Source organism: Phoca vitulina, unplaced genomic scaffold (genome assembly GCF_004348235.1).
Source record: "Phoca vitulina isolate PV1807 unplaced genomic scaffold, GSC_HSeal_1.0 scaffold2, whole genome shotgun sequence".
In the NCBI taxonomy this organism is placed as follows: domain Eukaryota; kingdom Metazoa; phylum Chordata; class Mammalia; order Carnivora; family Phocidae; genus Phoca; species Phoca vitulina.
In genome coordinates this window covers 16,953,250-16,965,798 of record NW_022589705.1, presented here as the reverse complement: position 1 = coordinate 16,965,798, position 12,549 = coordinate 16,953,250, and the positions used below count along the sequence as shown (strand labels likewise).

At 36.3% G+C, this 12,549-nt stretch overlaps 1 protein-coding gene across 2 annotated transcripts in view; it reads right to left on the bottom strand.

Moving 5' to 3' along the window:
* The window catches only part of OLFM3 (olfactomedin 3), a 191,544-nt gene that overhangs the window by 16,722 nt on the left and 162,273 nt on the right, over nucleotides 1-12,549 (bottom strand). For both annotated transcript variants that reach the window (XM_032422529.1, XM_032422521.1), the window contains exon 4: nucleotides 9,839-10,058. In XM_032422529.1, coding sequence (XP_032278420.1) covers nucleotides 9,839-10,058 — 220 coding nt within the window. The remainder of the gene's footprint in view (nucleotides 1-9,838; nucleotides 10,059-12,549) is intronic.

The window sequence follows — 12,549 nt, the reverse complement described above, 5'->3', positions numbered from 1 at the left end:
AAAGGTCACTTTAGGTAGCATATGGAAATTAATTACAGAGGGTAATTAATAAGTAAAGGCAGAAAGACCAGTTAAGAGATTATCACATTGGTCCAGGTGAGAGATGATGGAAGTGGTGATGGGGATTGAAAATAGTAGATGGTTTGGGTTATGTTTTTTGGGATAAAGTTGATAGGACTGGCTTCAGAATAGATGTTAGGATGGAAGGGAAAAAGAGGAATTGAAGAAAACCTTAAATTAAAAAAAATAGTCCATGATAATACAAATTTTGGCTTGTTCAGCTGGGAAGATTGTATTGCCATTTACTCACAGGAAGTGACTGAAGAAGGAATGGGTTTGGGAGAAAAGATCAAGAATTCAGTACAGATTATTTTAAGTTGTTCATGACTGGTATGTATGCCAGTGGAGGTGTAAAGAAGATAGTATAAAAATCTAGGGAGCATTGACACCCTTTTGAGACACAGTTTTAACAGTCTAGGGAAAGCCAGAGGCTAAAATTGCCTTAGAGAGAGGACATATACAGAAAAGAGAAAATCATTTAGAACAGAGCTGTGGGGCGTTGTGACCCAGCAAAAGAGCTCAAAAGAAGCTACAAATGGGACCTAAAAATAGTGTAGTGTTAAGAAAAAAAAAAAAACAAAAACACAGCCTTTTAAGAAAGATGAAGTACTGGCTTGTGGGGAATACCACTGAGATATCTAATAAGCTCCCAGAAATGATCATGGAAGTGAGCAGCAAGAGTCACTGGTGATCACAAGAATCAAATGAAGACAGTGTTAAGAACAGAAGCTGGATCACAGTTGGTTTTGAAGACTGTAAATTAAAGCAGCAGCTATAGAAGATTCTTTCAAAGGAGAAAAAGCAAGGGTCATGGGAACTTTTTATTATTGTGCTGATGTTATTAAGAAAAGTTTGTTTGCCTTTAGGGATAACCTAGTAGAGAGGGGAGATGGAAAAGAGAATAATTAAATAAATGAACTCCAGCAGTAGATGGGAATCTATTTAGGAACCATGAGTAACTATGTCTCTAGGTATCTGTTTATACTTTTTTGGGGGAATGGGGGAATATACTTTATTTTTATTCCCACAAATTCCCAGAAATTTTCCAAGGAAATGTTTGTATGGTATATTCCATCCAGGTTAGAATGCTGAGGTGGGTGTTAGGAGATCTGGTTCCTAATCTAAGCTGCAGCATTAAATTATCGTGTAAAATTGGATAATGCACTTACTCTCTGGGATGGAGTTTCCTCATCTCAAAGATGGAAGTTCTGAAGCTTGTCATTTTCTTATTCTAATTAAGGAAACATTGAGTGGATAGGGGATCAACAAACTTTTATATGTTGCTGGGAAGAAGGTGGTATTTGTGGTTGTGGTAAAACACAGGGTGATCATGGTCACCATCATCATCATCTGCTCATATTCTTGGGAAGCAAAAAAACAGGGCTGTCAATGTTGCTTTCTTCCCATTTGAAGTTTATCTTCTAAATACTTATTTGATTCTGAGCTAAAATTCATCTTGGTAAATGAAATTGGTAAAATAAAGATGCAGGAATATAAACAACTGGCTGCTTTTTTAGTTATAATTTTATGGATATTAGTGTTAAGTAAACACAGGTATTTTCAGATTCTGAAGGAATGCAGAAATTGTAGAAATAAAGTAAAATAAACAATAGAAGTCATTTCTGTTTCTTGGCTCCCCAAAGCTAGTTTTTGTTCAAATAAATCATTATCTTTCTTACTTCACTCTCACTTTCTGTGAGGACAAAGCCAGACGGAAAGGATAATTTCCCCAAATGCCTGGAAGACAAATGTTCTTGCAAAAGAGGATGGCAAAGAAGGAAGTTAAGAGTCTTGCTTCAGTGATTTTCTTCTGCTATGCGCCTCTGTCTACAGTGAGACACATGAAAATATTAGCATTTTATAATATATTGCATGTGTATGATTGTATATATCCAGAAAATATACTGAATAGATAGTTTAGGAAACTGACTATTTTATTTTCTGATGACTTTTAGACATTAAACTTCTTATGATTAGTTGCAATCCATATTTATCAATCAGTAGCTCAGGAAAATATATCATTTGGGATTCAGCAGATCTGTTGTTTGGATCAATGAAGCAAAAAAACCATCTGTCTTTTGTTTATTTCTTCAATATATAATTGTATCTTGTAATATCCTGGACTAACAGCTTCTGGATTTAAATCCTAAAGCCATGCCCATATAAGTAAATTAAATGGAGTTGTGAATATCTTTATGACAGAATGTTATTTCTTTTTACTTAAGGCCATTGGAGAACTCATGTAGCAAGAAGTAGATATGATTTGATCTTTAAAGTCTATTAAAGCTACTGAAAATAAGTTTGTCTCTGCCATACATAGTGAATTCTAGTGAAGTATAGTAAAATCTATGTATATTACTTAAAATTTTATTTGTATATTTAATCTTGGCACTTCCACTACTGAGACAGAGGTGGTGAAAATGATGGACCTAATTGATTATTGGATAGGGCACTAGAATGAGTTTTTAGTGGGTGTCTGGTAAATAAGGCCAAGAATAATATGTTTCTAAATACCTGTGTCTTTCCAAAATTAAGTTTTAAATTTATTAATTTATTGTAATTAGCATTTTATAATGTATTGCATGTGTAGAGTTCTGTATATTCAAAAATACAATGAATAGGTAGTTGAGGAAAGTGACCATTTTATTTCTCTTGATTTATGCAACTATTCTTAAAATTATCTCAACTTTTTCTGGGATAGAGCTTATATTATGAGCATATGTTTCAGAAGAAGCCTAGTTAACATCCAGATTGAAAGGAGCAAAATTGTATTATGAAATCCCAAATAATTTGGTAATTCATGCTTGCTTCTGAAAGCACAATTTTTATATCCTTGGAAGTCTTACCATTTAGTTGTAATCTAGGAAAATGTAGGACATAAAAAGAAAGATAAATAATAAATCAATTTATGGTAAGATATACCAATTACCCAAAAGTGTGCTAAAATAATGAAGGTTCCAGGATTCTGGAAGAATGAGTCATCACCAAGTACTTGGATACTGGAGCAATTGCATTCTGTATTACAATCTAGAATTTTAGGGAAAGTAGGACTGTCCTTGCTAAATAACTCATTTGAAGATCTTCTCAATTTAATTTTTGGGATTATTCTTGTAAATTTCCCCTATTAAATTTCCAAGTTAAATCTCACTCCACTTCACTCCAGGCACACAGTTTGACTTTTCTATTAATTCCCGCTTTCACTGAGATTTTCAGTGTCTCTTGTTTTAAGTGCTAGGTAGAACCAAATATCATGTGTTTTGTAATGAAATGTTGCATTGCCATTGAAGAAAGGACAGATGGCAACAGAAACAAAGGTTAAAGAAGGCTGCGCTTTTGTTGTCTTTTTTTTCCCAAAAGAATTTTGGCTTTGTAAAAGATACAGATGTTTTATATTTGACATATACTGATTTATTTCTAGAATGCAACATAAAGCTTTTTATTTTAAAGATATTTGCTCTCGGGGCACTTGGGTGGTGCAGTCAGTTAAGCGACCAGCTCTTGGTTTTGGCTCAGGTATGATCTCAGGGTCATGAGATCGAGCCCCGCGTCAGGCTCCTTGCTCAGTGCAGAGTCTGCTTAAGACTCTCTTTCCCTTTCCCTCTGCCCCTCCCCACCCCTCTTTCAAATAAATAAAATAAATCTTTTAAAAAAAATATTTGCTCTCAAATCCTCTGTTGACACTAATTTTTACCTTCTATGTTTCAGGTGTTTTATGATGGTCTAAAAGAATTCAACTGGAATAAGACATAGATGGCCCCTGATCTCTCAGAGGAGGGGAAACTTGTCTTTAAGGGGGTAAAGATTAAAAAAATATAAAAAAAGGTGTGCCACGTTTCACGGGGAGTGGGATGGGGGACTCTGGGAGACTGTGCGGGGTAGCCAACCACATACAGGAGCAATCAGAGAAGGCTCCATAGGAAACTTGGTGTCCGGGGTGTAAAATGCAAAATCATTAGAATTTGGATAGGTCAGGTGGAAGGATCTTCTATGACAGGGTAGAAGAAGGTCCGTGTCCAGCCAAGAAAGCATGCATGACTGAGGAACTGAAAGATTAGAATGGCTAAAGCTTATAGTGAGTACATGATGAGAACTTGTGAAAAAAGGGCTGGAGAATTAGGCAGAATCCATGTCATCAAGACGGACCATGAAAAGCTATTTGGATTTAATTTTAAAAGAAAATCATTTAAACGTAGGTGTAATATGATTAGATTTGCATTTGGAAAAGACTACTCTAAACACCTCATGTGGTGGAGAGGGAATGACTTCCGGTAAAGGGGAGTGGGTAGGAGGCCTCCTGCAGTAACCCAAATGAGGGATGATGAATGACGGTCTGGGTTAGGGTGGTGGAAGTGAGGAAGCAGGAGAGAGGTGGTTTTAAGAGATTGGTTGGAGAGAGGAATGATGTGAGTGCATGTGAATGAGGCTTAGGAAAGGATAAAAATGTCTCTCTAGCTCCTTTCTTTCTACAGCAACAAAGAAAGAAATCTGGGGATGAAATCTGCCTTTAAATTCAGAAGGAACTTGGGTTTAAAGATGCTGCCTCCATCATGTACCTTTGGTACATTAATTTAAACTGTCTGAGCATAAATTGCCCATAAGAGTGCCTAACCCAGAGTTCTTGCAGTGGCTAGAACTGACACAGGTACAATAGCTGGCCAAGTGCTTGTCAAACAGTAGGCTGTCAGTACTGATGTAGTGGTCTCCTTTTGTGCATATTGCAACTTCTTAACAGTAGAGGGAGACAGGGTGCTACTCATCTTTGTATCACCCAGTACTTAACCAGAGTGCCAGTACATTCTGGAGAGCCAATAAATATTTGTGGAATGAGCAAATAAGACTATTACCACATAGACAATTTGCTTTCCCTTTTAAAATCTAATTTGGCATAAACATGCCAGTAACCCAAATTTCATACCTGTGACCTAAAGTTTTTTTTTTTTTTAAGATTTTATTTATATATTTGACAGAGAGAGAAAGCGCAGAAGCAGGGGGAGAAGCAGAGGCAGAGGGAGAAGGGGGCTCCCCGCTGAGCAGGGAGCCTGATAGATATACGATATATAGATATATACAGGACTCCATCCCAGGGCCCTGGGATTATGACCTGAGTCAAAGGCAGATGGTTAACCGACTGAGCCACCCAGGCGCCCTGACCTAAAGTTTTGAGTGCTCCTGCTACTTCTCTCTATTGAACATGAAGCCTCAAAACTGTTAATAGAAAGATGCATCCTGTGGTTCACTAGATGGCACCACACCATTGCCCTCAAGTAGAATTAACTTGAGGTTGTGGGGGTGTGTGTGTGCACAGGACTGGAAAGACTGATTATTATCTACATTAAACATCTATTGATGCTCTCAGGGTGTGTGAGAGCTTTAACTGTGCTTTTTTCAGCAAATTCTCACATGCATATAATTATATTTTGCATGTCTAGGAATGGGATATTTAATTAAGCACACGGGACTTTATTCTGTCTCTCATAGGAGAAAATTAAGCAGTTAGGAAAGAGCATTACTGTACCTCATTCAGGCCCACTAGGGTGCATTACTGTTGAAGCTTTTTTTCCCCCTTAATTTCTATTTTCTCCAAAACCTTAATTCTCTAGCAGAAATAAGCTGAATGGTGCCCTAGTGCTCTCAATGACTTGTGATTCCTTTAACGCCTTGTTTACTATTTGGGAGTAACTAAGACCTTGCAGGCAATGAGGTTAGTTTGTTTTTTAGTATCTTAAAATTTATGTGATGTATAGTGTGACATTTTCCCTAAAAGCAAATTCACTGAAAAGGTGAGTGGGAATGCATTCATCATTGTTGCAATTTTATTCTCTTGCCCCAATCCATTTCTGCCTTCTGCTAATTGGTTGTGTGCATTGAGAGGCTTTTGTAAAGAGTGAAGATGCCATTGATGGATGAACCTTCTTGCTCCTGTTACTATACGGAGGATACCATGATTATCCAATGTCCCACTATAGATCCAGACAGCAGAGCAACTGGATTTTAGATGCTTTGGAACATTGAACCTCTCATGTTTTTTTCCTGTACATCTCCTGTTAATGATCCTGATGTTGATAACATCTGTTTTCTGAGTCCATGTGTTCTGATATTTTGATAATTGGACAGTTGATAGAAGGCATGGAGTTAAAAGAGTTCTCAGAGATAATTTCATCCAATCTTTATTTAAAGTCCCAGGAAATAGAAATACAAAGTGGTATTAGACTATTAACTTAAGGCACCACTCTCAATTATGTGTTTGTGTTTTCTTCTGCAAATATATGTTTCAGATACTTCCTTTCAAACTGGAGTAATTTTTAAAAGGACAATATGAAGATTCTGTTATTTATTTTTTCAGGGACCATGTAACTTCATACTCACGGCATTAAGGTTGTCTGTCTCTACCTGGATATGTTCTTTACATTGTAATTAATGGTTGTGATCCATTTGATAAATATTTTTTCTGCTTAGGAGACTCTCAGTAAGTAGTTCTGATTGTTCTGTAGATCTGTTCTGATGGAGAAAAGTACCCAGTTCTTGGGACAAAAAGCATAAATGAGTTAGAGTCATTGCGGCACCGCCTCTCTGCTAAGTAAATAGGGATCTCAGGACTACTAATAACCTAGGAAAGAGTTTATAACATGTGAGAATTAGTTCTAATCTCTTGTGTAAGGTCATATCAATTAACTCAAATAGCAGACATCTCATTAAATAAGAAAGTTGAATACTATTTTATTGCTGTTAGATATTTGCATTGGTAGCTAGGTTTTGTTTTTGATTAGTTAAGATAAAATTAAACATTAACTAGTTAATGCAGTTAATTTGACAGTTACATTCTTTCAAACTTTGTTGTCCGTGAGGACAAATTAATAAAAAGAGGCTTTGATGTTAAAATATATATATATTGTGGATCACAGTCCTAAGGCCTGAGGACATCATGGAAACATTATCCATGGTTCAGTAAAAAGGAGTAGGATGAATTTACGTCCACTTAAATTTATCCCCTTTGTCCCAGATATCATTTTCAATATTGAAGGAGGCTGTGTGTGGGAGAGTTATATGTGAACTGAAAAAAACAAAACAAAACAAAATGGGATTGTGAAAGAGCTGAAAGGAGTGTCGATTTCATTTCCTAACTGCAACATTATTTCTTGCTGAGTCAACTCTGAGAGAATATGTGTTAGAAGTGAAATTCATTTCTAAAGTTAAGCAAATTCAAAGAATTTCCCATGACAGTCCCTCAAAAACCTGACTGGCACACTTTAAGGTCCAAGGTGTTTACTAGCTAGAACTATTCTATTGCCTATCCTTCCTTTAGTAGAGTGCAGGTGTACTTAGCAGATATCTGGTCTTAGTGTACAAAGCCTGTGGCTTGAGTTTATTGTGAGCTGGTAGGAATGACCAAATGAATTGATTCTCAGAATCTGGAGTGATTCATCTGTAACAAAGAGACCTCTTCCAAAATAAGTCAAAGTCCTACACAGACCAATCCTATGCACTGTCATTTACAGAAAATCTGTAATCAAATATTTTATGAGCTAATAAAAATGCATCTGGATATTTCTTTGTAACCCCCAAAGTAATTTAGATAGTGAAGGCACTCAGTTCTTGGACTGAGATTTTCTCCTCATCTGGTTTGGTGGAGACATCATCTGGCAAGCTATGTAATATGTGCATCAAACTAAAGGTATTTTTTTTATTTAAAAATAAAATATAACAGAATTCAAATATGTCAGTAATATTTACCTATTGGATATTAACAATAAACTTCATAACATTAATTATAAAAGAACAGCATATAAGGAGGTTATCTAAGTGCTATATCAGATAAATAATTCCTCCTTTGCTTAGTCTTAGTCAATCCTGTGCCACCTGACTCAAATAGGTTTTTTTTTTAAGTAAGACTTGAAATAGCTTTTACTGTGTTGAAAGTTAGAAATTGTTACTATATGGCTCCTTATAGAATTAACTTATTTGGCAAATATTTATTAACTTTTCTTTGTCAGGCAGTTTTCCAGGCATTGGGGGAATACAAGGTTTAAAGGGAGGATCATAGACATTGGAACAAAATCTAGAAGATAGCTATCCAATTACACATGCAATGATAATGAAGCATGAAAAGTCCAGTCATTGGTGAAATATCAGTGTTTGGGAGCACCTAGCTGGGACACATAGTATACACAGGGAGAGCAAGGAAGGATTCTGGCAAGACATGACATTTAAACTGAGACCTGAAGAATGAATGGGAGTTTGTCTCATGTGGCAAGTAAACATGTGTTGACACAGAAGGGATAAACAGGAAAGAGCGTTTCAGGGGAGGGGACAGGCATCTCAACACTGCCCTGTGATAAAGTGTGGAACACACATGACTGGGATGTAGCATGTGAGGGGAAGAGTGGCAGGACCTAAGATGGGAGAAGTAAGGTGGGCTACATATGGAGGGCCTCATAAGCTGTGGACTATATCCTAGGATTTTCAGCAGTGCAAACTAATTTCAGATTTATGGTTCAAATAAATCCTTTTGGCCATAATGTGGACAATGGATGAAAAGTGCAAGAATAGGAGTCACAGAATCTACTGGAGTCATGACTGTTAGGGGAAGAGTTATAGGTGAAAAAGTGTGGGCCTTGACTGATGAGGAATAAGGAACTGGGGGTGCCTGTACAAGCGTTTAGCTTTAGGGTTTGTGTTAATTGCCTTCTGAGTCATTTTGTCAGAATCTCTAGGAAATCCTGGGTTGACTGCAGTGGGGCCTCTAATGTGATTCCCCACATTGTTTTGGAACTGTACTAAATGCAACGTTTTGTATATTCACTCTCTTTTTTCATTTGGATTGCATTTGTAAAATAGTCTTTAAGGTATTCATCAGCCATTCAAATTTTAAGTGTTTACATTTATTCTCTGAAGTTGTCTGTACTAGAAATTATCTTTTCCAAATTCTTTATTTCTCTTTTTAGTTTATTTTCAATTTCAGAAAAGTTTTTCTTTCCGTTGAGGGAACACTTTTCTGTGGTTATTGACTTGACCTCCCTGGCATGTCACTTCATGTCAACAACCAAAATACTGTTCCTAAATGGACTAACAACCCCTCTTTAATTCAATTTGTGACCACATATTTATTTTGCATTAAATTACAGACTAATGCCAGGATGATTTCAGTTGAATAATTAGCTCATGGGTGAAGTGGAAGAGTTTGGAAACTTAGACCAGGTTGAACCACACATTTTAGGAGTCAAGATCTAGAGTCCATATCCCATGTCATATGCTTGATCCCTTGCAGAGTAGTGAATATATATTTGAGTAGTGCCTCCTTTTTATTTCTTGAGTGGATCAGAATAGCTAGCTGATGGCAATTCTCTGTAGTAGAGGAATTGTTTTTATTTGATTTAATCACTGCATAAATCACTTCATATTTGGTCCCAAGGTAACTACCTTTTTCCCAGCCTCTGACTTTCTCCACTACTAAAAATGCCTCTCCTCCCTTCTAGCCAAGTAATGACTGACCATCACATATTATCTGTCTGGAGTAACTTATTGCCATTAGTGTAGCCAATAGAATTGTCTGTATTATTTCAAGCCACCAAATGGTAACAGGGTGTTCTGAAAATTAGGCAACTGTTAATCAAATAACACTGATTACACAGGCGTGCTTAAGGCGTTAAGGAATACTTAGAAAGCAGGCTTTGGTTTCTCTGTAATTAGGTATTCATGACTATCTGCAAAATGTAAGAATGCAGTTTTCATTGAAACCACTTAAAAGCACAACTTAAACAAATGAAATTGTTCTACTTACTCAGCTTTTTCATGCAGTCACGAAGCCTGGTTTCCAGGCTCAGCACCCTTTGATGCAGTTCCTCATAGTCATAGGCACCGATTTCCTCTTGAATCCCAGTGAGGACGGCAGACAGATTGCGGATTTCCTCCTTGAACTGGGTGATTAACTTGGCATCTGTTTTGTACTGTTCCAGCACGGGGATCAAGGGCAGGAGTTCATCCATCTTCTCTTTCAACTCCTGTGAAAACCAGCCAATTGTTCCTGAGAGTCATTGAAACAGATCAAGCAGCTATGTTCTTTTTAATATGATATCTAAAGGAGATTATTAAAACAAATTCAAAATTCCTTTTTTTGAAAATTAAAAGAAAAATTTTATTAATTTATAATCAGGATACAACATTATATTAGTTTCAGGTTTACAGCATATTGATTCAATATTTGTATATGAAAATTCTTATTGATTTTGGGTTAAAATTAGGTACTTTGTGAGAATGTAAGTGGCTACATGATCATTAGTAGTAAATCCATTTATCTCAATACAAGAACCTCTCTTTAAATGGTTATGTGCTTTTCTTTTTTTTTTTTCCTTAAAGATTTTATTTATTTATTCATGAGAAGCAGAGGCAGAGGGAGAAGCAGGCTCCTTGCAGGGAGCCTGATGCAGTACTGGATCCCAGGATCCCGGGATCACCACCTGAGCCAAAGGCAGATGCTTAACCGACTGGGCCACCCAGGTGCCCCTGTGCTTTTCTATAAAACAAATTGATCTTTATCATAATTATAAAAACTTTTTATGATCGCAATTAAGGGTTAATGTATTATTTCACTTTCTGGTAGCATTTTATAATGTGAACAATGCATTATTTAGGAAATATAATCAGGGTCCATCTTCTAATTGTGAATTACTAGAAATAGCTCACTGACTAATTGTCTATGTTATGGGGGTACTTACAAGGAATTTTGTATCCTGGAACAGCTTTTCTGTAACACTTAGAATTGTTCCAGCTATGGCTTTCTCCCATTCTATCCCTTCCATTATGCTCAGGTAGTCCTCATTCTTTTTAACATCCATCTTAGCACAACATCATTAGGAAGGTAAGTTCAGTAAGCATAATAAATCATGCAAAGCTCCTTAAAGCTCAAAGAAATACATGTTGCTGTTTACTATTTTGAATTATTACCCACACTCTGACTCCATTTGCTTTAGCATAGATAATTTAGAGCTCTTTAAGTAAGGCAGAGTTGCTCACCCATGTAGTGAATTAACTCTTTTAACTCTTTCAGGGACCAATGTGCTCACAGTTTATGTAACAAAGGAACTAGTTGTACAGAGTTGTTCGAAACTGCAAAGTTGATTTTCATCTGGAGAACACGAAGCATATTTTGCCAACACAGTGTCTCTTATTCCTAGCATCATGGGACTAAGCCTCACCTGCAGTTTCACTTTCAGTTTCTAGGTGTGTCACCCTTTCTTCTTTTCCTTTAATTTGGTGGTAGTGGTCAGTGAAAATATTTCATGAGTGTGAGTCAGTTGTGTGTGTGTGTGTTTTTTTTACAGATGATCTCATTTGTGCAAAGAGCTGTCACTGTTATGATCATTTGAGAATAATCCATAGGTGCTGTCAGAAACCATGCTGTATACTAACTAATTAAAGGAGCTGAAAATTGCATTTTAAAATTACATTTGGAAGATGTTATTACTATAAATGCATTAAAATAGCAGGAGCTCCCATTGCTGCCTTGATTTATGGGCTTATGTTTCTTGTGGGGAAATTTCCACTTGCTCTGTAAGCTCAGAATTCTTCAATTTTGTCTATATGTCCATGTTGAGTGGGAGGGGACAGAGTCTTCATAATGAGAAAGATTCATAAATATCACAGTGAAAAGGTGGAATTGCATAGCTCTACTCATTTTGGTGGCTCATTTGGAAATAAACTTATTAGTCTGAGCATCTTATGGCATCCCAAAAGGAAGACACAATTGCTTCATTATGATTTTAATAAGAGTTCTGTTGGTAGCATTTGCTGCATATTATAGCAACAGTTACAATGAAGAGTTTTATGTTACACTATGGGAATACTGAAAAGAGAGCAATTCAGTGTCACAATTTTGGGGACTTTTTTTCCCTGAACTAAAAAAAAAAAAAAGTAATTATATTTTAGGATCTTTTCAAAAATTCATAATTTGATTATTGGTAATCAATTTTGAAACTCTGGATGCTAGTCAGAGAGCAGTGGAACGTTCGACCAATATACATATCAAATACTTAAAAGGTTAAAGTAGAATAGCACAGATCTGTACTTACTAATTTCTTCTAGAATTTCACTTTCTACTATGTCGCTCTTACAGCAAAGGTTGTAGCTAGACTACCTTGCCCAACCATGATCTTTTCATATAAGAATGATAGTCTCAAGTATGATAACTAGAATAAGATATTCATCCTAAAAAGTACAGAAGACAGAACGTACTTAGCGTTTTTGATAAGTTGAAAACGGTGTACCAGAGTAGGATTTTCTTCCAATGTAAAAGTATTCTTTGATGTAAACTTACTTTTGGAATGTTCCAGTTCTTTGTCTCAAATATGGCATCTCAGCACCTAGGTGCCGAGTCACCATTGGACTCACGCTCAGACTCAGTGAATACATAAATTCAACAAACATATTTAGCATGTTATTATTATAATTAAATTTCAGAGAGCTATAGTCTACTTGGAGAGGCAGTATAGAACT